The sequence below is a fragment of the Salminus brasiliensis genome, chromosome 17, assembly GCF_030463535.1.
Source record: "Salminus brasiliensis chromosome 17, fSalBra1.hap2, whole genome shotgun sequence".
NCBI classification, from domain to species: domain Eukaryota; kingdom Metazoa; phylum Chordata; class Actinopteri; order Characiformes; family Bryconidae; genus Salminus; species Salminus brasiliensis.
In genome coordinates, this window is record NC_132894.1 from 7,383,356 (window position 1) to 7,407,350 (window position 23,995).

General features: G+C 40.9%; 1 protein-coding gene across 11 annotated transcripts in view; it reads right to left on the bottom strand.

The window, feature by feature from the left end:
• Positions 1-5,319: 5,319 nt before the first annotated feature.
• celf5a (cugbp, Elav-like family member 5a) overlaps positions 5,320-23,995 on the bottom strand; it is a 264,942-nt gene continuing 246,266 nt past the window's right edge. For 3 of the 11 annotated variants that reach the window (XM_072661090.1, XM_072661089.1, XM_072661085.1), the window contains exons 8-12: positions 19,237-19,449; positions 17,465-17,557; positions 15,741-15,884; positions 11,946-12,112; positions 5,320-9,512 (exon numbers count right to left, since the gene is read on the bottom strand). In XM_072661090.1, the coding sequence (XP_072517191.1) occupies positions 11,985-12,112; positions 15,741-15,884; positions 17,465-17,557; positions 19,237-19,449 (578 nt within the window). In that variant the 3' untranslated portion in view covers positions 5,320-9,512; positions 11,946-11,984. Of the gene's footprint in view, positions 9,513-11,945; positions 12,113-15,740; positions 15,885-17,464; positions 17,558-19,236; positions 19,453-23,995 lie in introns of all 11 variants that reach the window. The other 8 variants (XM_072661094.1, XM_072661091.1, XM_072661088.1 and 5 more) reach the window with 4 other exon arrangements.

Consider the following 23,995-nt stretch of genomic DNA (forward strand, 5'->3'; position numbering starts at 1 on the left):
GACATACAGTGCATATCCCACCCATTGGCTGGTGCCATTGTAATGAGATTCTGATGAAATCAGGGGCGTACCTTTGTGTGAAAGGTGAAATACCATCTGCACAATGGTCGTCACAATTGTTGCGTTGGATCATGTGTGCTTGTAGTCTGTTTCGGTCATTTTTGAGAAGGCTGGATTTTAGGGTGAGGCGATGCTCGGCCTGGAAACCACCGAAACACCTCTGCAGCAAAGTAATAGACGCAAGTCCACGGAAGGGGTTAACATGTCTCATCATTTCAGCCTCATTCATCGTGTTATGCTGAATCTATTCCTGCAGGGTCGTCTACCCGCGCTCCCCTCTCTAGTCCACAGCGCTTCATCAACCTCGGTTTTAATGTCATCCAACATGAAAAGAGCAGAAGAGGCCATTTCTCAGGGGTGCTAAAACCTGTCAGAAATCCTTCTGCCCAGGCAGCAGCAGAACGCCAGGCCAAACTCTACTTAACACTCTGACAGCTAGAAGACTCTCTCTCTCCCTCTGGTTATTCAGAGGATCTGCTAATATAGGGTTATATGCTAATATAAGGTTTCACAAACCTTTAGTCTAGAATGTTCTTTCCACCAAAAAAGTAGTCCAGCGACAAAGTTCTCAACAATCACAGGGGGGTGGGGGGGTGAACCTGCTTCATTACATCCTCCCTTTCCTGTAATAAACAAGGGCAATTATTGTGCTAATGATAGAAACCCCCCTCAGGAGTGATTGATATTCACAATGAAGAAATTAATTTCATATTAATCAGACTTTTGGCAAGATAAATTGATGGTACAGGCAACGTCTTCTCCTTGATTGATAAATTGTTAGATTGATGACTATCTTTCTGAGCAGCTCTGTGGTTTAGTAGGTTAATTACACTTCTCTCTAATTGTTCTGCTCTCATCTCCTCCCACTGAGAACATTCAGCTTCAGGTTTGACTTTTTCATAAAATTATAAAATCAAAGATGTCTGGAGTTTCTAATCTCTAATGAAATCTGGCAACCTTTATGCAAATGAGCAGTTAAATCCATATCAATCCGTATCGTACTCTGATTGGCTACCTGAAATACCAGTTTAATCCTGTCTTCTGATTAACCAGTTGTTGAATCCCGCCTTTTCATTGGCTTCTTGAATGCTGCCTCCTGATAGGACTGTTAAAACCTGTCTTCAGATTGGCCAGTTGTTGAAATCTGCCTTCTACTTGGCCAGTTGTTGAATCCTGTCTTCGCATTGGCTTCCTAAATGCTGCCTCCTGATAAAATAGTTCACATTTACATTTAAGGCATTTAGCAGACGTTCTTATCCAGAGCGACTTACAAAAGTGCTTTGCTATTTACCCCAAAAAAACCTCAGCTAGTTTGAATAGGCTAAAATTCAAAGATATCTCTAAGTTTGGACATTACTAAACACAAGTCAATAGGGTGACCACTCTGCTATTCGCCCAAGTATTCTCTGAAGAGGAGGGTCTTCAGTCTGGGTTTGAAGACAGCGAGCGACTCAGGGGAAGCTCGTTCCACCACTTCGGCGCAGGACAGAAAAAAGCCTGGACACTTGTCTTCCATGGATTTTGAGGGATGGCGGGTCAAGCCGAGCCGTACTTGAAGCACGGGCCTGTCTTCTAATTGGCATCCTGCCTCCTGATTGGCTTTCTAAATGTTGCCTCCCGGTATCACTGTTTAAACTGTCGTCTGATTGGCCAGTTGTTGAATCCTTCCTCCTGACTGGCCTTCTAAATGTTGCCTCACGGTATCACTGTTTAAATCTGTCGTCTGATTGGCCAGTTGTTGAATCCATCCTCCTGACTGGCTTCTCGAATGCAGCCTACTGATTGGCCAGTTTGATCCAGCTTTCTAAATGGCTGCCTGAGTGCCATCCAGTTATTGGCTAGATGAATTCTTTGCTCCAACTGGCCAGTTTATTCCTGCCTTCTGACTGGCTACCTGAATACTGCCTCCCTATTGGTCACATGAATCCTGTTACCTGATAGGACAGTAAAATACTGCTCTTTGAATGCCACCACATGATAGGTTAGATGAATCCTGCACTCTGGCCAGTTTAATCTTGCCTTCCAGGTGACTACTTATTGGCCAGATGAATCCTGCATTCTGATTGGTCTGTTTCCTGCTTGAATCTGGTGTTTTAATTGGACAGTCAACTCTTGCATTCTGAATTGCTACCTTAACCTTGCACTCTGATTGGCTGCATAAATCCTGATAAGACAGGTGCCGGGCGTTTGGTGGGATGGGACCACAGGGTGTTTATGCTTAGGGCTCACTGACTGTACACAAAACATCCACTGTATATTAGGTCACAAGTCCGTGCCTCTAAACTTTCTAACAAATGGCCCTTCCACCCCCCGAGTGCGGAAAAACCCAGCTTGGAAATTAGGCGGCCATATCATAAATCTTGGAAAGTTATAATAATTTGCAATTCACTCCCTCATCAAAGGCAATATTAGCCTAATTTATTATCTCCGCGCGTGTGGGGCGCTCAGAGGCCGTGGAGATAAGAGTCTATCAGGAGGGGGATTGATTTTCATTAACTGATTGTAATAAAGATGAACTGCCAGGCCCGCGCGCTGACCACGAGCCACACTTTATTGTAATTGGGCCAATTTATTTTGTGAGCCACTGCCTCCACTTTTACTCTCTCTCTCTCTCTGTCTCTCTCTGTCTCTCGTTTTTACCTCCCTAATACACACACACAGACACTCACACACATATTGCTGTTAACGTTTCAATCAAACCTTTTATTCTCTTCATATTTCAGCCCAATTCTTCTGTTGGGTTTTGTTGATTGGGATTTGTGTTTGGTCTTAATTACTCTGGATCCTGCTCTCATTTAATGTATTTATCAATATGTTGCTGTAAAGCACAATAACTAATGCCTTTTATGCAGTATGAGTTGAAGTTTAAGATACACTACAAAAGTATTGGGACACACCTCTCAGTTTTCTCATTCCTACAGGTGCATAAATACTGTAATAGAAATAAATGACCATCCATTCCACCATCAGCTGTGAGAGGTGTTACTGAAGAGTGGAAGCGTTCAGGAGCCCACAGCAGCTCAGCCACCAAGTGTCAGACCATGTAAAGTTACAGAGCGGGGTCAGGGCTGAGTGCTGAGCTCAGAGCAGAGTGCAGAAAAGTCTCCAACGCTTTGAAGACTCAGTACCTGCACTTATAACCTCCTCTCGCATTAACATCAGCCCAAAAGCTGTTCTGTATCCAAATTCTTGTTGGAAGCCTTCACAGAAGAGTGGACGCTGTTATATCTCCAAAAGGGAGACCAACTAGGCCAATTAGAATGAGATGTCATAAAGGAACCTGTATGTGTAATGTGTAAGTGTCCCAATACTTTTGTCAGTATAGTGCATCTTTATGTTTCTGCTTCATCTTGACAAGGTTCATCATAAAAATTGACCTGCATATCGTCGATGTCATGCAAAAATCTTGTCTCTCCATTTTTGTCATTTTCCACTTTTCGACCTCTCTTGAATCTGGCAGCTGTTCTTTACATTGTGTGAGAATTTGATTAATAGAACCGATAAAAATGTTGTGAAATGAGTATAAAGTTACAACATTAACCCTGTTTATAACTTTCATTACTTTATCACACATCATTTTCCATCCTCCCAGTGACCATTAAGAATGGTTTAGGGGCGCCCCCTAGTGCAACAGTTAGACATGACATTTTTTAAATTGCTTACACCAGTGTTTCTCCACCCAAGGCCCTCCAGATCAGCAGTTCTTAAACCGGTCCTCAGGGTCCTCCAGATGGTCTACATGTGGTTCAAGCAAAGATGCGGGACCGTTGTGAGAAGCACTGTTCCTGCAGGTCCATATTTTTATATTCCTTAAAGAAACCAAGAACTTCCAAGTCAATAACTATAAACTCCCCAAGAAATGCTTAAAGAATGCTTAAAGTCATATCATTTAATAAAGGTTCTATACCAATATCAGTGTTCCTCCCAGAACCTTCATTACGTGGAGGGATCTTTCAAATGTGAACACATCACACTTTCATATCTCATTTACGAACATGGTTCTTCATGGAAGATGTTCTCAAACTTCAAACAAGCTGCCACACGGCCTAGATGTTCTTCAACCCCAAAATCTGAAGACATAGGGATGGAGTAAAAATGTGGAACATCTGAGAGTCTCTGAGGACCAGTGGTTTTGTGGCACATTAATTTTTAGTTGTGTAACCCAGCTCCTGACTCACCTGTACCGGGGATTCAGTGTTCTTAGCTCAGGTCTTGAGTGTCTGGGAGTTCTTCTACAGTGGAAGTGTGGAACTTTTGGATGACCTTGAGGGCTGGCTTAAGAACCTCTACATGATATCAGAATTTCACACAAATTCACATTCTGAAGGCGAGTCATTGGGTTCGAACAAAACTGTAAGTCTGAGCATGACCCTTAAAAACAGGACCCTTTTCACATTAGACAGGGTCAGCAGATCATGCACAGTTTCAAAGGCCAGTTTCTTAAAACTGAAGCAGCATTAAGGTAACCAGTCAGAAGGCAGGATTAAACTGGCCAATTGAAGTACTGATCAAGTGCACTGCAGTCAAGTCGTGTACATTTAGTTTAAAATTTTATTGTAAAATTGAAAAAAAGAGAAAGAGAAAAGCCCATTATGCGTTTCCTTGATGTCTTTTTTTTTTCCAAATGTAACCATTAAATAAGGTAATCCATGAACACATAATTGTCAGAGCATCATTCATAAATAAATGCATAAGTAAATAAATAAATAAATAAATAAGTAAATAAATAAATATTTACAAATTAATTGGCAAATCGGTACATGAGTTGGCGTTACGATAAAAGAGCAGCTGAAAAAACAAAGCAAAAAACAAAAAAAGCCAACCGGAGAGCGCTTGATTCCTCAGAAGAAGACTGAACGTATGCTCTTCATCATAAAAAGAAATAGAAACCCAAAAAGACCCAAAAACACTGCACTGTATTAGAGTTGGTCATTTTTGAGCCCAAACAGGCTTTACTCCATTTGTTCGTTTCTTAAATAAAAAAAGAAAGGGAAGAACATAAGAGCCATAAACAAATCAAAACAAGTGTAAACAGCATTGCCTCACTGCCCCAGGCTTCAAGAGTACGGCCTGGGGCGACTGGTTGGCCCTCCGCACACGTCTGCGCGGTTGTCAGCAAAATCAATACTCTTGATATATTGTAGACTTCCATATGCTTTGTGCTGAGAAACCAGAAGTTTAACGTGGTCTTCATAAAGCAGAAACCCCTTCCCGCCCTAAACCCTCCCACAACCAACCCACCCACCCACCAACCCGCCAACTGATCAACTGACCGACCATCGTCCCGCCATAAATCTGAGAAAGGTTCCTGTGCTGCTGTTCCCTAATATACACATTTTATATCTATAATAAGCTACTTTCCTTAGCATACAAACCATAGGTAAAGAATCATATTGTTAATACGAGTAGTACCGTTATTATTATACTTTTAAGACCGCCCCCCCCTCCCGTCCCACCCGCTACCCCCTTCTGAGCATGCTCAAAGATCAAGTTGGGCATCAAGGTGTGAGAAATGAAAAACTGTCATGACTGTCTGGCTGGAATGGGAACAGAAGTGATAAATGCTGGTGATTGTGAGCGGTAGGGAGGGGGGGGGGTATGAGACAAAGCCTGTTTTTTTTTTTTTTGTCTTCTGGCCCACCAACACCATGAGATTAACTCACGTTAACACACTCAGTCCACTCTCTTTGAACATATTAAGCCACCATCTCCCCCATGTTTATTTCATTTTATTGGTTTCCTTCATCGTTTTTTTCACCCCCCTCTCTTCACCGTAACGATATCATCTCTCAAACTTATTAAACTTCAGGCCAAGTTGCCGATTTTAATTTGCAATACCCCTGCTGCTGCGTTAAGGCCAAATTTAATTTGATTTTAATAATTCACATGTCTGGCATGTAGAGATTCGGAGAGGAGGGCCCCTCACAAATGCAGGGTTATTAGACCACAGATGCCCAAAGGCGGCGCGCATGTATATATCACCATGTTCTCATAGGCTACCAGTGGACAGGAGAAGGAGAGACAAGATGAACAGAGGTCAGGAGGAAAAAGCCATTATAACCTGTGACTCGATCCATTTCGTTTCTGCCCGGAGGGGGGGGGGGGGCAAAAAAAAAACCTGTCACCATACGCCTCAGATTTTTCCCAGCTCCGCAAGAGCGAATTTCAAACACAGCAATGTGTTTCTGGCTATGACAAACAGGTCAGAAACAGTGGCTCCAAATTAATTGAGGTTAAAACAAGGTTTTTCCATCAGCGTCCGTCCGTTCCAGAGCTCTCTGGCCAAGTCTGCGTGGTTTGTCTGAGCTATGTGATGTTGGCACACCCTGTAACTTGTTAAGACAGATGATGAAAACTGCAGTAAAAGATGAGAACTGAGGTAAAAATGAAAGGCAAGACTGTCAAATCTTTATGAGGGACACTGTGCATGTTCACTCTGTCTTTCTGCTTCTGTTAGAAGGGAGTGCAGAGGCCCTTCTGACCTTTTTGAGACAAAACAATGGACTGTATGTTGGTGGATCTGTGCTTGCATGCCACCCACCAGACAAAACACCAGCAGCTGTTGGAAATACATCGTTAGGTCAGTGGAGGAGCCATTTCACCTACTGTGGGCTTTATAAAGGGTCACTGTTCTTCAGGTGTTGGGTTGGAGTGCTGCTCAGACCTTTAAAGGAACAGTCAGGAAAAGCTAGTGCTGCTAACGATAAATGGAAGTGAATGGAAGTGAATCATCAACAGCATTGTGCAAATGTGGCTACTAGCCTCCCACTGCTGGAGGTTACTCAATGTTAGAACATTTGGCCAACTGATTTACTTAACCCCTAAAGCCACAGTTATTTTTGGGATAAACACATTAAACTTCTATATGACTTATTAGGAATTGTAGCTCAATAGAAATGGTGGAGAAAGTGTGGAGAAAGTGTGGATTATGTATTTTTCAATAAATGCTACTCTCAATGCCATAGAATAACCACTGTTGGCTCCATAAACAACCACTGTTTGTGATAAAGATGAGAAAAGTGTGAAACCTCTTCATGTAAAGGTCCTTTACTAATTTAAAGGTTCCTCACACATCTCTAATACGCACATGGTTCTTTATGGAACCATCCCACCCAATGTAAAGATTAACTACCTAGGGCTCCATAGCATCATGACTATGTGTTTGCATTCCAAAAACACACCCCTGTAAAGGTGCGAAGACATATTAAGCCATATGAAGCCATATTAATACCATTACATATTCCCATGTATTCACCAATAGGTCATTTAGATGTTTTGATGTTAGAATTCTCAAAACCATTCAGCTTTCTCTCCTACAGCTCTATTCATTTGAGATGTTTTTGAGATGTTTTTAGATGTTTTTATAGAAATGAATAGAGCTGTAGAAGAGACAGCTGGATATTATTAAGAATTTATAACATCCTATTGTCCTACTAGCTATAATCCCACAGAATCAATTTCTACAATTGTTTGCAGGCAAAAAACCTGGGGACACTGGTGTAAATCATATATAGGCATTTACATTTGAGTCGTAAAGCAAAACGACAGTGTTAACACTATGGATGAACAACTTTGTCTATTTTGATTTGCTTCTTATCGTATCAGGCATCTTAAATTAAGCTAAAAAGCTTAAGGTAAATTTGTGAATGATAAAGACTGTTTCTAAACCTGCATATCTGTTATTGTAAAAGCTGGTCTGGTCTGGGTCAATAAGGCTATCCTCTGGCCTCCAGCGTTTGTTATATGGAGTGTAAAAAAATGAACTCGGTTTGTCAGTCAATCCAATGGAAATGTCAATGGGTAATTGATTGTGCGTTAGCTGGCCCGAGGCACAGGCTGGCCGTTGGATCGATATTAGCCTTATGCTAATCACACAGGGTCTTGGGCCTCAGGTGTATGTTAAAGAACAATTACGGCTTATAGTTTAGGAAGCGATGAGCGGGTAGCTGGAAACAAGAGTGGTCTCAGCTGGGAGCGCTCAATAGCGAAGACTGTGGGCCACAGCCATGGCCATCTACGGGAATAACTCACATTAATCAACATTTCGCTTGTAACATCAGTGTAATGGCTTAGCTAAACAGCTCATCTCGTCTTCGGTGTGGCAGGTGGTGGCAGTGGTGATGGTCTTGTTGGTTTTGTTAACCATGTGAGGCTCTGCTGTGTTTACTGTGATGTGCTTTACTCACAGAGTTGATTCTTAATCAGTCTGCTGGTGCTGTGTGTAGTCAAGCTAGGCTAGTGTGGTCACCATATAGGACATGGGGAATGGGTAAACAACAGAAAAATGTACACTTGAGCAACCAGTAATGACCTACTAGTCTACTGGCACGTGTGCTTCATCTAATATCAGTTCAGTAGCAAAGCTGAAAGACGAGCAGTGAAGGATGAACAGGATGTCCCAGATAAAGACTCTCTGAATGTCCATGGATGAGAAATGACCAAACACGCCCTTAACAATCTCCAGTCCACGTATTCTACTCCACTAAAATAGTATAGCTTTTAAAATACTTTTTTTTCTTCTTTTTTTTTGCTATTTTTGTTTAAATATTCTGAAACCCAGTAGTTATAAATGTAAAAGGAAAAGAAATCAAAATCCCTTTCCTCTTCCGACCTGAAGCGAGTATTTCTTCATACATTTCTTTCTTTCTTTTTTTTAAACATGTAACATCATTAGTTTAGTAATAGTTTGTAATTGTAGTATTAGTATCATCATTAATACTATATATTACTGTCGAACAATAAAAATGTTTGGTCCTTTGGTCCCTTGGGGTGAAAGGTGTTTTTTTTTTGTTTGTTTGTTTGTTTTTTTAATCAGTTGCACTGAAGCGATGGAAACCTCCATGACCAGTAAAGGTCAAAAGTTTCGCGCTTGCTGAAAGAGAGAGAAACGGCGACAGAAGAAAGGAAAGAGGGAAAGAGAGAAAGAAAGTCTGCCAGTGGCATAGAGGAGCTTTTTTCCACTGCTTTTTTCCTTGATCTTCAAGTTATAACCCTCATTAGTCCAGTATAATTAAAAGCTGGAAGCGCCTCTTCCGTTATATAGCATATGTGTATAGAATATGTATATAGAAATCTATGCTGTTCTTGCTGCTCTTTTGTTTTTTTCCTTGTTTGTTTGTCTGCTGTGTAACTGACGACTCGAGTCTCAGCGAGAAAAAAAGTTCCAGAGCTTAAAAGTCCTCGTCCTTTGAGATTTCCCTCCACGTTCCTGCTTTTGTCTTTCTCGCGCTGTGCTGCTTGTGGTTTGTCCGTAGGGGCGCTGGTCCCTTCGCACCTCTCCGCTCTGCCGGACGTCCTCCTAAGTAAGTAAATGCTGATATGTCTTCGGAAAAAAAAACCCTTTCATCTTCTTCTTCTCTTCTTCTTCTTTTTTATTTATTTTTTTTAAACTTGTTTTATTTATTTTTAAAGAACAAAAATTGAACTCCTTTAGAGATTTCACTCTTCAAAACCTATAAAAGATCAAATACAAAGCAGATCAAGCTCAGCTTTAACTTCAAAAACGCATCTCTTATTGAATGTGACTGTACTGGAAAAAAAATAAAAGCTCATTCAAACGAGTCCTTTGCATCAGCGCCATTCAAAGACGGATTAGGCTTTTATCGTTAAATTGCAAATTACGAATTAAGCCATTTGAGGTTCTCAATCAATTTCTATTCCCTGCAAACAATGGTGGAAAACATTTCCCTTTAGCTCCTGGCTGTAAAACTAAATGTCAAATGACATAAAGTGTGGATTTCTGTGAAAAGGCAAAGCTGTGAGAACCCTTGAGAAGTGAGAAGGACAATGAAACATTCGTGTCTTACACTAAAAGGACCCAAAGGCTGGAAGCAGGGCGGACTTCGTGAAAATAAACATGGACATTTGTATTAGACTAGAAAAGTGTATTTCCTGAAGGAAAGGCATGGTTTCCTTGGTTGGGCAGCGTAAGTGGTTTCCACTTTCAGGCGGCTGCTAGGCTACGTTACTACATTGGCTTGGTTGGCTAGGTGGCTGTAATGGTGTTAGTATGTGGTGGCTATGGTTTTCCAGGTGGTTGGAATGGTTTTGCTAAGTGGTTGCTGGGTGGATACTATGGTGTTGCTAGATTGCTAGAGGTTAATATGACGTTTCTAGGTGGTTGCCTTGGTGTTGCTAATCAATTCTCAGGCCTTGTCCACACCAAAATGAATATAATGGAAAACATTCTGTTAGAGTTTTTAATCCATATCAAGCTTGTCCAGTGAGGAATCTTTTAGGCCTTACAAATCTTGAGAAAAGACCTTATGATGTGTGTGGAAATTAGGAAATACATGTCTAAAATCTTAGCTATTTTTATGTCATTCCTAGTCTTTTTCCTTGCTAATTTCTGGTTGTTAACAAATGCCTAATTTCTAAATTGTGCAGTCAGGACTTTCATTCTTCTGGTATTTAATATATTTACATTACATTTACATTTTAGGCATTTAGCAGACGCTCTAGGGGCAGTGGTGGCTCAGCGGTTAGAGCGCCGAGATATCGATAACAGGGTTGTGGGTTCGATTCCCGGGCTCGGCAAGCTGCCACTGTTGGGCCCTTGAGCAAGGCCCTTTACCCTCTTTGCTCCCCGGGCGCTGGAGTTGGCTGCCCACCGCTCTGGGTGTGTGTGTGTACTCACTGCCCCTAACACATGTGTGTGTGTGAGTGTGTGTTCACTACCAGATGGGTTAAATGCGGAGGACACATTTCGCTGTACAGTCCACACTGTACAGTGACAAATACGTGCACCTTTACCTTTTACCTTTACCTTTATCCAGTGACTTACAAAAATGCTTCACTGTTACCCTTAGCTAGTTTGTATAGACAAGAATCCAAAGAATACCTCTTAAGCCTAAATACTAATAAACACAAACGTCAACATGGAGACCACAGTACTTAGTACTCTAATAAATAGGACTTCACGTATTACAGATTAACATCCAAAATCATTTGAGGAACCTACAACCAGGTTCTGATTTACAGAGATAGAAAAGTCACTCTGGGCCTTCTAAAAGTTCAAGACACGTCACTGATGTGAATATGGGCCGTGGTGTAAACAGGATTCAGTCAGAAATGAAAACAGCGGCAGCAGTTCTGTATCAGGGCTCTTCGCTGATAGAGCCACTCTTAAATTGCTACATACGAGGAAAGCTATGTGATAACGTCTGTTACTTAAAGTTGCAAATCAAACATACCAAACATATGTTTTACAAAATTCAGTTGGCTGTGTTTAATCACGAATGGCCAAAAAAATGTTCCAGCACTAAAGTAATACAAGATTTCGTGTGGAGGTGCTTTATGGAGGTGATATATGACGTGAGCTAAAGATTCGGGTGTAATATTAACAGTTTGGCTCTAAACAGCAGTGGTGGAAATGCAGTTCTATTGTGGACAAAAGGCCAAAACTTTTTAAAATGTTTCCATATTAGTGTGGACAAGGCTTTAATTGGTTTTGCTCCTGATGATGCCCCCGCTGAGTTTTATTGCTGCTCTAATCAGATCCACTTGATTCTCTCATTCTGATGCTCCTGGAGGCTTGATGAACCCAATCAGGAGTGTTAAATTAGGAGTTTGTAAATAAATAAAAACTTCACCAACAAGGCTAGCAGTGCTATTACAAGTTTAATGTACAATCAAGACGCACACATTTTTGAAGATCTTGTTTGTTTCTGTCCTGTGGAGTTATCTACATTAAGGTAGGATTAGATAAGGATGAGAATCGGTGCTTGCTTCCATACATAAATTTGCCCTTCAGTTCGAATTGAACCAACCAGCACTTCTGAATCACAACTTTCTCTATATGCTTAGGATTTATCCTGGCTTTAGCCTTTATCTCGTTGAGCATTATAGAGTTCTCTGTTGTTTTTCAAGTTTGGGAGTGTGTTTACCTGTGCTGTTGCAGAGATCCCGGGGTGAGTCGGGCTGTGTCAGTAGGGGCGGCTGGCGTCCTTCGGCCGTTTTAACTGCACTTTCAACCGCTTCATGCCGATCTGAAAGCCGTTCATGGCCTGGATGGCGGCCTGTGCACTCGCCGGGTTATCAAAACTCACAAAGCCTGAAAAAGAGTGAGCGAACAGAGAGAACCTGAGGGTCAGTGCATGTCCACTAACAAAGGCCACTTACAAAGGGACCATGGAGAACAGTTTCTGCCTAGATAAACTCACTCGTGGCTTGTTGAAACAAGCAGTGTTTGGAAGCAGAAGTAGAGAATTTTGCTATGATTTGAAATAAAAATCACCACTGTCACACAAAAACCTTGTATCGCCAAAATGGCAATTTTACAGGAGATGGAGAAAAAACCCTCAACCCTTTAAACAGCCTATGGTCCGCCATAGTGTTATTACAAACGTCTATTACTAGAGAATAGCCCCACTAGTTTGTACAGACGTCCCTGTAGTTACTGAGTAATACACCTTAGTGTGTAATCATTTAGGAGCATTTCTATTGGTCCATTAGTCAAGAAATTTTGACACAGCATGCAGAACAACTGACTAATCCATATTAATTACATAGTAATTACATAGTTATACTGCAATAGTACAGAGAAATGATAGATAACTGCAAAGGAGCTGAACTAGAAAGACCTGGAAAAGCTTTTGCACCTAAAGTTCTGTGCCCTGCTTAAACCACTCAGCGTCTTACAGGCAGATCTGTGAAAGCATTTTTAAGAGCTCTGCAGTATGTATAGACAGCAGGGCTGTGTGGATAGAGGGCTGAGTATCCCCAAAGGATGCTGTAAGGGGGTCACACTCGCTGGTCACAGTTGACCCCGGCTCATCCCCGTGCGTCTTGTTCCCATCACGCTCTAAAAGCCAAGCCTGGAAAACCGGTGACTAGAAAGTGTAGTGGAGTAGAGTGAGGCTCTGGTAGCTGTGTTCACTCTCTCTCTCTCTCTCTCTCTCTCTCTCTCTCTCTCTCTCTCTCTCTCTCGCTCTCTCTAATGTTTGGTGTGTCAGGAGGATGCAGTGGTGAGCTGTAAAAAGCACTGAGGGCCTCCCAGTCCACCTAACTCCTGGGAGCAGCACATGCAGGGTACCTAACCAGGCCTGTCCAAAGCAACCGTTTTCAAGCTTAAGTGGAGTTGTGAAATAAGTGAACTCTGGAAGGAGCAACATGCCTGAAGCTTCTCCTCCTCCAAATCTAACATCTTATGAATGTCCATTTCTTTTCTTTTTTTTTTGTGGTGTCATGTTTTTCTCAGAATTTTATAAATGTAAACAACCTTGTACATTTTTATGTCAGTTATGTGGTTAAGCTAGGTATTTAGACTGGATAAACAGTGTGTGGTGAATTGACCAATTGAAATCTTGTGCCAAAACGTTTGGTTCTGATTGGTAGATTCTGAAGTGATAATTTTTATTATATAGGTATAGGTATATTTTAGATTAACAACAGTACCTACATCAATGTTTAGATACATTCAAAATAGGATTTAATGTTATGTTACAAAATCTGTAGTGACCAAAATTATGTGACCAAAATACTGTATTTAATATAAAAAATGTTTAGCCATATGGTTTGGTCAGGTTAAAAAAATGCCTTGGACCAAAGAAAATGAGTAAAATGTTCAGGCATGGAAATGTGCTAAGACCAGTTTTCCATTCTCCAGCAAATTTAAAATTTTCCACTATTTTCACAACAGCAGCAAACATAGGACCAAATCAGGGAATCTATACGTGTCACTGCTCTTATTCTACAGGTATAAGCCTGGCTCTCCCTCGTGTACTTCCTCAGTAGATTAATTACCCCACTAAGTGCCCGCTTGCTTGACCTGACATTGCTTTTTAAATGCATAGCGTATAAGTCAATACTGCAAATAGGTCCTCCCTCACACATTCATGTTATTAAGCTCCCTCTGGAGACTGAAGCCAGTATTAATTGTGGCCTGAGAAGACTTATGAGGATTTTGTTTGAGGTTTCTCCAACCCAGGCTGTTCGGGGGCAGAGGGGGCTCAGTTGCATTTCCTGCTGGATAAAGTCCAGGTTTGTGTGGTCTCTCCAGACCGCAAAGGGATGTTTAGCCACCTCAAACCAGTGCCTCCCCTCCTCAAGGGCAAGCTCGATGGCCAGGTGCTCCATGTCCCCAAAGTTATTATTGCATTCTTCCAGGGAGCAAATAGAAGGCACAGGAGTTGGGAGAGAACCACTGCAATGCTGATGTCCAAGGCATCTACCTTTACGCCAAATGGTTGCCTGCATACTGACCAGTTTTTTTGTGGTCAGGGGGTGTTTAGCCCCCTCAAAAAGTGCTTCCACCCCCATAGGGAAAGCTTGACAGCAAAATAGCTCCCTGTCCCAAACAGATAAAACACGCAGGGGTGGAGCGTCATGGTCGGATCATGGGGTTGTGAGAGTACCACTTCCGCACTGATGTCCAAGGTATCTACCCTAACAACGGTTCCTCCGAATCCGACAGCTGGAGGACCGGTGGAACATCAGCCAAGCCTTAATCTCCTTGAATGCCACTTGGGCTTTGAAGGTCCAGCAAAATGGACCTGGGTAGAAGGGTGTTGTATTGGTTTGCAGGTTGGCAAATACAGCAAGCTTGAACTGTGAAAAGGTGCCCTCTTTTCCTGTTTGTTCTTTTTCTTTACTTTTCAAACAATAGGCCCTTTTCCAGAGATCTCAGCTCAGTAGGCACCACTCCCCATTGACACCCATTTGTATTCAAATGCCCATAAAACTGCATTTCTTGAAAAGATCATTCTTCCGTATAAATGTGGAACCTCAAATAACCTGCTCTCTCACCACTGAAATTCACACTTTTACACATTCATTATTAATAGGGAAAGTTCAGAGACAATTATCACAGGTCTTGGGTTGGCGCGCAATTTACAACTCCGTCTGTCTCCGTGAAACTCTCTGCCGTTTCCTAAGTTAATGGTCCAATACTTTGACTACTTTGGGTTTCTGTGTGCAGAAAGAAGAATGATCATTTTATAACGTTCCCAGAGGGGCACATTAGGAGAATGAGAAGTCTGACTGACTGAGGCCAAAACTTTTCTACAAGTGTGGGAGAGAAGGGTCCATACCCACTGAAGGAGGTTACTCTATATACTGCAAACCTAGTTCAATCAGACGTTCTCCTAAATCACACTTGTTACTTCTGCATCTCAGTTCGGTCAACAATACATCTTCGGTTGAGCCTCAGAAACATTAGGAAATGAACTGCAGCTGAAATTACTTGATTATTGTGTACGTTGGCTAGTCTGTGGCTCCTCCCCCTCAATCTGTTTGCTGTCCTATCAAATGCAGGACAGGCCTTTTCTATTCCCCGACACTTGACAATGAAGGGCTGTTGTGTTGATAGAATTTAAACTTATTATCTGCTGTTTCTTGACAAGCAGGCAGTTAGACAGTTGTGCCACTCCAGAGCAGTGAAGCTATGTATATATCTATGTCCAAGAAAGAGCAGAAAGGTATATCTACTGTAGTGTAATTCCACTGCACTGAACCGGCCCTACAGTCTAACTGCTGCATATCAAGTGCGAGGAGGCCAGCAAGGCCTCAGCGCTCCATTGTCAGAAGCCTCACTCAGGTTCACTTAGGGTTCAGTGTTCCTCTGTGCATGTGCATCTGTGTGTGTGTGTGTGTGTGTGTTAAAAGCAGCCCATCACAGCAGGTAACTGTGACATTGACATCCTGCAGATCTCAGAAATCTCTTTCTGCTCTTTGAGACTCACCAAAGCACTTGCTCTGGTTGGTGGCTCGGTCCATGAACACCTTGGAGGAGATGACCGTTCCAAAGGGCAGGAACATCTGCATGAGCTCATTATCGCCGAACTCCTGCGGTAGGTGGTAGATGAAGAGATTGCACCCCTCGGGCCCTGCAGCAAAACAACGGCGTCAGATTAAGGATTAAACACGGAGCGAAACGTATCCCAGGGGAGGGTGCGGCTAGGAATTCAAAAGAGATGGAAAAGTCAGAATGTGTCCGCGGCGCACAGGCCGTTAGCCACGGCAAACTGTTTACGCTTGAAATACCATTACACTGTGGATTAAACACGGGCTGGAACATCTCCCAGGGGAAGGCGATGCATGAAATTCAAAATGGTAATAGAAAGCGGTTCAACACAGTGCTTGTCCATAAAGACTCCAACGTACTTAAAGAGGTCTTCCAAGTTCTTCTAGATATTGCCTGTTTTCCCCACTCTATGTTTGCAGTATGGTGCTTTATCACTGCTGTAGGACGTGGGCTTAAAGGGCAATTGCACAGATTTAAGAAAATGAATCTGTTGAATGAAATCTTTCGGATGTAAACATAGTCATTTAGAGAGGTTTGACTGGAAATGTGCTGTTCTACACTGTTAAAAATGCAAAGTTAAGTCATCTTAAATGATAAAGTAGTTGATCACAGAGCGTTTTTAAAATTCCCTCAACTAGTTCTCCTAACTCACATTTTGGAGTTTGGTCAACAATACATTTTACATTGAGCAACACTATTTCTATCTGCAGAACTCCCTCTATCACACAGGGCTTCACCCAAGCAGGCAGTTAGACAGCTGTGCCACTCTAAAGCTGTGAAAGCATGTATATGTCTGTGTCTTAGAGAGAACGGAACGTAAATCTACTCAGAACTGTGTTATTATGTAGCATAATTTTACCACAGTCCTCCGCAGTCAGGAGTCTTACAAAATAACTCTCAACTCAATATATATTGTTGATAGAACTGAGATGCAGACCCAAAACATTTTTTTTTTTTTTTTTTTTTACAAATAATGCCCTGGAATCAGTTACTTTATCATCTTAGGCTGGCTTGCTAACAGTGTAGACAAACAATAAGATTTTGCATTAAAACATGAGAATTCACATGACAGTCATTTGCATATAGGCATGCAAAAAAAGTACATAATAATTTAACACTGTGACAGTGATAGGCTCTATATGTATATTATGATAATATATTGTTATAGTTGTTGTTCCAAATATGTAATTCTGAGAAATATTAGACATATATTGAAAATAATAATCATGGATTTGCCCATTTGTCACAATAGATAATTGCTGTTTTCGCTCAATATAAAGCTGCCATAGTCAAATGGAAAATGGGTTCTTCAAAGGTTCTTCAAAAGTCAATGCTTATATATATATATATATATATATATATATATATATATATATTAACAACTAAAAGAACCAACTGGTTCTTTATAAAAGATTCCTTTTACAGAACTGTATAGAATCTGTTTGCTAAGATTGCCGTGAAATACAATAAGGAAAAATGTCAAACTGAGACTCGAGTAGATTAACTGGTCATATTGGAATCTTTCTGGATAACTGCTAAGAAATCCTAGTGGGAAGTTTTTTGACAGTTTTGTAATATTTGTAGAAAAAAAAATCTGTTCTACTCCCCATCTAATAATTCAAATATCTATCTAAATCTACTATGAGAAAAAAAGTCTCTCACCCTCACCTTCTCTCTGCTGCTGCTGCTGAATGACTTGGGGTGGCTGTGGCAAGCTTTGGCCAATAGGGGTCAGTGTGGTCGCCGGATAGATCGCTACCAAGGAAACAAAGAGAAAGCATGGTGAGCTGGGCCAGGCTCAGAAATGGAAAAAAAATATGTCAAATATATAGCATGGACTGTGGGTTCAGGATGAGCAGCCCATAGCTTAAACAGTCCTTAAATGGGAAACGTTATATATTAAGGATGTTATTTTTGCATTCTTGCTGTTTTATATTAAAGAGCAAGCAATAATTTCTATTGATGATGAGCATAATATAAAATATATTTTTTATTTTTAGGTATAAATACATAGACTTGTATTTCAGTATTTTCACTGCTCCTGTGCTTCCTCCATCTCCCTGCCTGAATGTCACAGCCACCGTGTGGTAGCAAAGATCCCTCAAAGTCTTGCAAGACAGGAGTGCACTGGGTAAAAACCTATTTCAACGTGGAAACAGTGTTTGCATCATGGATGTGCCCCAGATTAAATCTGCACGATCCTTCCCATTCATAAAGGATAAGAATGCATGACATACTCTGGCTAATATTGCAATTTCTCAATGCGAATCAGGCTCGTAATGTTTTGTAATGTTGATATTCCACTTACTCTTGATATAATCTTACTGGGGTTGGGCATTTTGTAGCAGGGGGGCTACTGTGTGGGGCTACATGCAAGATTTCTACCTTTAAATGTCACTGCATATAAGATTTTAATGGTGCACACATTAAACAAGCATCATTAACCAATGCAAGCTAACTGACCCATCTGTCTACCACATTCGGCCAAAAATGACTGAACAGGAATCAAAAGGCAGGTGTTTGCAATATGTTTAGCTTAGGTTAGCTCAGAGTCAAATGCCCCATTACTGAGCTCTGAGTTTATCATTAGAGAAAAGGTTAAGAGGTCAATGCTGTTAAAGTGGTGGAAAAGTGAATGAAGGCAATCATTATTTCATTATATTATTTTCCACTCATTTGTGACACTGATAGACACTTTATGTATATTATAAACATATATTGCTGCTATCCTAAGACAAATGTCTCAAAATATTTAATTCTGAATAATAATGGACATATATTAAAATGAATATTTATGAAAATGTCTATATGCCCATTTGTCACAATAAATAAATGAAGTTTTCACTCAATATAAAGCTGCCATAGAAAAAAGTCAAATGAATATATATATAAAAGCCTTTTTCTAAGGGTTCTAAGGGTTATTTTTTCTTAGAGGAACCCTTTTTGGGGCTGTGTGTGTATATATATATATATATATATATATATATATATATATATATATATATATAGTCAATGCTTATATATTCTAGGTTCTAAATAACCTAATCCTGGGTCTACACAGCCCCAAAAAGGGTTCCTCTAAGAAAAAATTAACCCTTTTACAGAACTATACAGAATTTTTAGAATCCTATTTTCTAAGACTGCAGTGAATTGATATGAGAACAATGTCAATATTGATACCAATAGAAGTTTGTGTAAAAAGGTTTTTATTCAGTCATTTTGCAGCATTTTTATTGGTTTATTTTTGATACAATGTTAAGGACAATTCCCAGATTCACATTACAGAAAACAATTACCAAAAAACAGCAAAAATGAGATACAATGTTTTTGCATGGCAATCATGCTAAATACAGTATATTATATATACATACATATACTGTTATTGTTGTGTATTATTGATTATAAGATTATACCAAAAGCACAAGCAAATGTACCTGTGTATTGTTGCACCCCAGTGAAGGCTTGCTGGAGTGTGTCGGCGGCGGTGGGGCTTTGGGTGGAGTAAGGCGGCATGCCGTTGGTGTAGACGGCCTCCACTGCCGGATGACCATTTGGCTGGTGAGGGATGCCGGTGAAGCCGTTGACGATAGGAGTGACGATGCTGGGGACAGCTGAAGATGTGATGTTTGCAGGCGGTGAGCTGAGACCTGCTGGAGCAAGAGCACCACATCACCAACACAAGCCAAAGCAGTGTAGAAATACAGTCTTTTACATGTACAATAAAACAGCAGAACCAAGCAGCAGCTCTACATGCTTGTCGGGTTAGATTTCAGAGCAAAGACATGAAGAGTTTTCAGTCAGGCAGTAACATGCTGTACAGTAACATGCTGCATGTAATTTTTAACATTACATCATATTAATTTTCAGTTCCCGCCCACTAGCTAGGACCCTATCACACGATGCCACCAGTGCTGGGAGGCAAGCAGTGTTACAACAGCTTACAAACACCCTTGCTGATAAATATTGTGTTGAGTGATGTGACCAGAGGAAGGGTCATCCTACTAACCTAACGAGAGCGAGGCCAGTTATTAACTCTGAAACTCCTGGCAAATTCTATAATCTCCCAATTACAGCGCTTAGACAGTTGTGCCACTCAGGAGCCCAATATATGTGTGTTTATAAATGGAGAGGTGGTATAAATAAACATGTATTCATACAAATATACAATTCAATATGGCCATAAATCTGACTGCACTGTCTGCCATGTTATCATTCTACACTGAATGAAGCCATAAAGCTGTAAGAAGAGGTCAGGTAGCTACAAGCATCTCAGTTGGCGGAATAATGTATGATTTAAAAAAAAAAAAAAACAAGATTCCGCTGGGAGTTTATATGAAATATTGTTGGGAAGGTCTCAGCATTGCTCCTCAAATTTCATTTAATTTGTGGCATTTAATTTAATCTTGAATTTTTTGTCAAACTTTTTTAATTGGAACAAAATTTATCACGTAAATCTTTGCAATATTTTTTCTTAATATTAATATTCTAAAAACATCTGTTATACTATATTATTATATCATATATTATTTATACTCATATATTATTATTATTATTATTATTATTAATAACAATATTGTTATTATTGTTATTATATATAATCATTATATAATTGTATTATTATTATTACTATTATTATTAATAATAATAATAATAATAATAATAATAATTTCACAACACCATCTTCAATTTTTAACTGGTTGCTTAGCGAGCCTACTCAGAGCTCACAACTCACTATTTTATTCATGATTAATGACTTTTTTATGTTAATGGAAAATGCAACATACATCTAATGGCACTCAGCCAATTAATAACATAAAACTTACAACACAGCTTTATCCTATAAGGTATTACAGAGTATTGCGGTGTATTACAGAGTATTACGATGAAACCTCATCATCCTGAAATGGACTAAACACTAGTGGAGAGCGACAGTGTGTGATGGCAGGCCTCTGAGAGCTTATCTGTCAGTGCTATTGCCGAAGAGAAAACCGGGGAAAAAGGAAACTCCCATAGGATCACTTCAATACTCGTCCACCAATGCCAGAGCGAGTGACACGCAGAGACTGTCCGTCACGCAAGCCCTCAGGCGTACTTCAGCCTCGCTCTCAATCTTCTGCCACAGCTGAGGACCCTATAGAGAGGTCTTTACAGGATCGACTGTGGCCTGAAATGGAGAGCCGGTCTGTCCTAAGCAGCCTATCCCACTAAAACCAGCCCAACACAATTTGCTCCCTAATACCACCTGAGCCGTATAACACAGCTGCAACCTTGAAAAGCAGCCAGGTCTAAGCTGAGATGTGTTCTGTGTGCATATACTGCCTCATAAATGCACAGTGATACAGTATTATCGTAGCATGTACAGGAATGAGCTGGTTACAAACTAAAAAAAACCCTTAAGGTGTTTTACAAGGTCAGGCTGGCAGGTACTACAGCAAACTCATACTAGAAACATTGAGTCCTTAGTAAAACAGGCATTCTGCAACCATACAAGCAGAGCAGCTACGAATCCAAAATAACAGTGGGATAGTTTGCGCTGCCACACAACCAAGAAACAGAATACAGCCGAACTACAAAATCCATGGCTAGGATTCCGTTCGACAGACGTCACTCTGGCACAAGATGTCATCCATGTAACGACATCCGCACAACAGACATCATCAGTGTGACAGACGTCATTTGGCGAGAGACGTCATCTGTGCGACATACATAATCTGAATTGACAGACGTCATGCATGCGACAGACGTCATCTGTGCGAATGTTTTTAGTAACACAGGCATGTTGCAACCATACAGGCATGGCAGCTATGAATACGAGATAGTAGTATAATTTGCACAGCCATAAAAATGAATACAACTGAACTACAAAATCCATTCGTTTGTAAAAATTATCATCCATGTCACAGACAATATCTTCGCGAAAGAGTCACCTGTGCGACAGACATTATCTGATTGAAAGACGTCATCCATGCGACAGACATTATCTGTGCGACAGACATCATCCGTGCGACAGACATTAACTGTGTGACAGACATCATTCGTGCGACAGACATTAACTGTGTGACAGACATCATTCGTGCGACAGACATTAACTGTGTGACAGACGTCATTCGTGCGACAGACATTAACTGTGTGCCGAACGCCATCTGTGCAACAGACATTATCTGTGCAAAAGACAGCATCCATGTAACAGACATTATCCTTGTGACTGACATCATTTGTGCAACAGATGTCATCCGTGGGACAGACATTATCTGTGTGACAGATGTCATTCGTGCGACAGACATCATCTGTGCGACAGACATTATCTATGATAGACGTCATTCGTGCGACAGACATCATCTGTGCGACAGACATTATCTGTATGACAGATGTCATTCGTGTGACAGACATCATCCGTGCGACAGACATTATCTGTGCGAAAGACGTCATCCATGCGACAGACATTATCTGTGTGACAGATGTCATTTGCGCGACAGACATTATCTGTGTGACAGACGTCATCTGTGCAACAGACATTATCTGTGCGACAGACATGATCTGCGCGACAGACATTATCTGTGCAAAAGACGTCATCCATGCGTCAGACATTATCTGTGACAGACATCCGTGTGACAGACGTCAACCATATGACAGACATCATCCGTGCGACAGACATTACATGTGAGGCATCATTAGCTATTCTCATGCTTAAAATTTATGATACATTGAATGACAGATGTCATCCTTGTGACAGACGCCATCCATTCCATAGACATCTAACCATGCTAGTCATGCTAACCATAAACATGTGTCCTAGTTACAGACTAGGAGCTTGAGAGTAGTTTAAACCACTAGTTCGAACCTAAAGGATTTCCCATAGGGTTGAGACCTCCTGAGCCTGTTGTTTCCCAATCTAAAACATCCAGTTATGGGTTTTGTCTACCATGCGCCACACTGATGAATTAGACGGTAGCCTTTTGGAAGCCCTGGAGAATGCGGGTGTTCGGGGAGATGGGCTGGCTGAAACCGACCACACACTTGCAATTCACAGGAATAATGCAGCCTCTTCATCACCCCACTGCAATGCTTTAGAGGGCACACAGCATGACTTGCTTGCGATCCCAGCACAGTCTAAGCTTAGGGAAGCCACTGTTTGGGAAAATTGCTCATGTAGGAAAATGGAAAAGTGACAGAGTTGGATGAGTCTGATGCGCATAGCTGATGCATGAAAGCAGAACTTTAAAGCTCTGTGAAAACAACAAATTCATTTATCCAAGAGACAAACACGCTACACAGATAATCAGTTCTTCCTTATGCAGCATGTGAGTGGTCACAAATAGCCTGCAGGATTTTAAGTGGGCTAGCCAGATCAAAGCTGAACCTCCCGTATGAAAATATGAAAAGAGATGAATTGAGCAAATGAATACTTGGTGGGAAAAATGTAGGTCTGCACTATAATATATTGCTTAACCTTGTATTAAGAAAGTGTAATTATATTTGCATTATCAATGTCTGTTCCCTGCAAGCGCCACTGATTTACAATCGAGAGTGGCTGTGGCAGAGAATTACAGGGAATTACTTTCTGATTCATTTGCACTGAAAGGATTTATCATGCAAACAGCACTTTCTGGACCTGTCACGTGGTGAGGAACATCCAGAATGATCACAACACTGTTTACAACACTGAACAAACTCACAGTGCATAGCTTTTGTTGTTTGAGATTTTAGACCTCATCTAAAAGTTCAGGGAATAGAGATCCCTCAATGTAAAAATACAATGTGCAACCCCCCTTTTTTGCTGTGACACTGAGAATTTCCCCACTGTGGGACTAATAAAGGATTATCTTATCTTATCTTAAATCTTTGTTTTCATGTAAAAATCTCCAAGATGGCAACGTTGCAGGAGAAGGAAAAAACATCATCTTAACTTACAAAGGAAGTCAATGGAAAAAGACTTCTGAGCTTGACAAAGGGTTTCCTCCTTGCTCGCCTTCCATGAAAATCAGACTTGATTGGTCACTTTCTGGTGGTAAATGCTGTACTTGGCATCAACTGTGGCAAGAGCTCCCTGTACACTGTTAAGAGGAACGTTTGGAGGTTCTTCAATTTGACACTGTGGAGAAACCTCTTAATGTGCTTTGAGGAACCTTCAAGGAACCTTTTTCGTTTCCTGAAGGGTTTTCTTGAACCGACATATCAACTTACTGACCACCA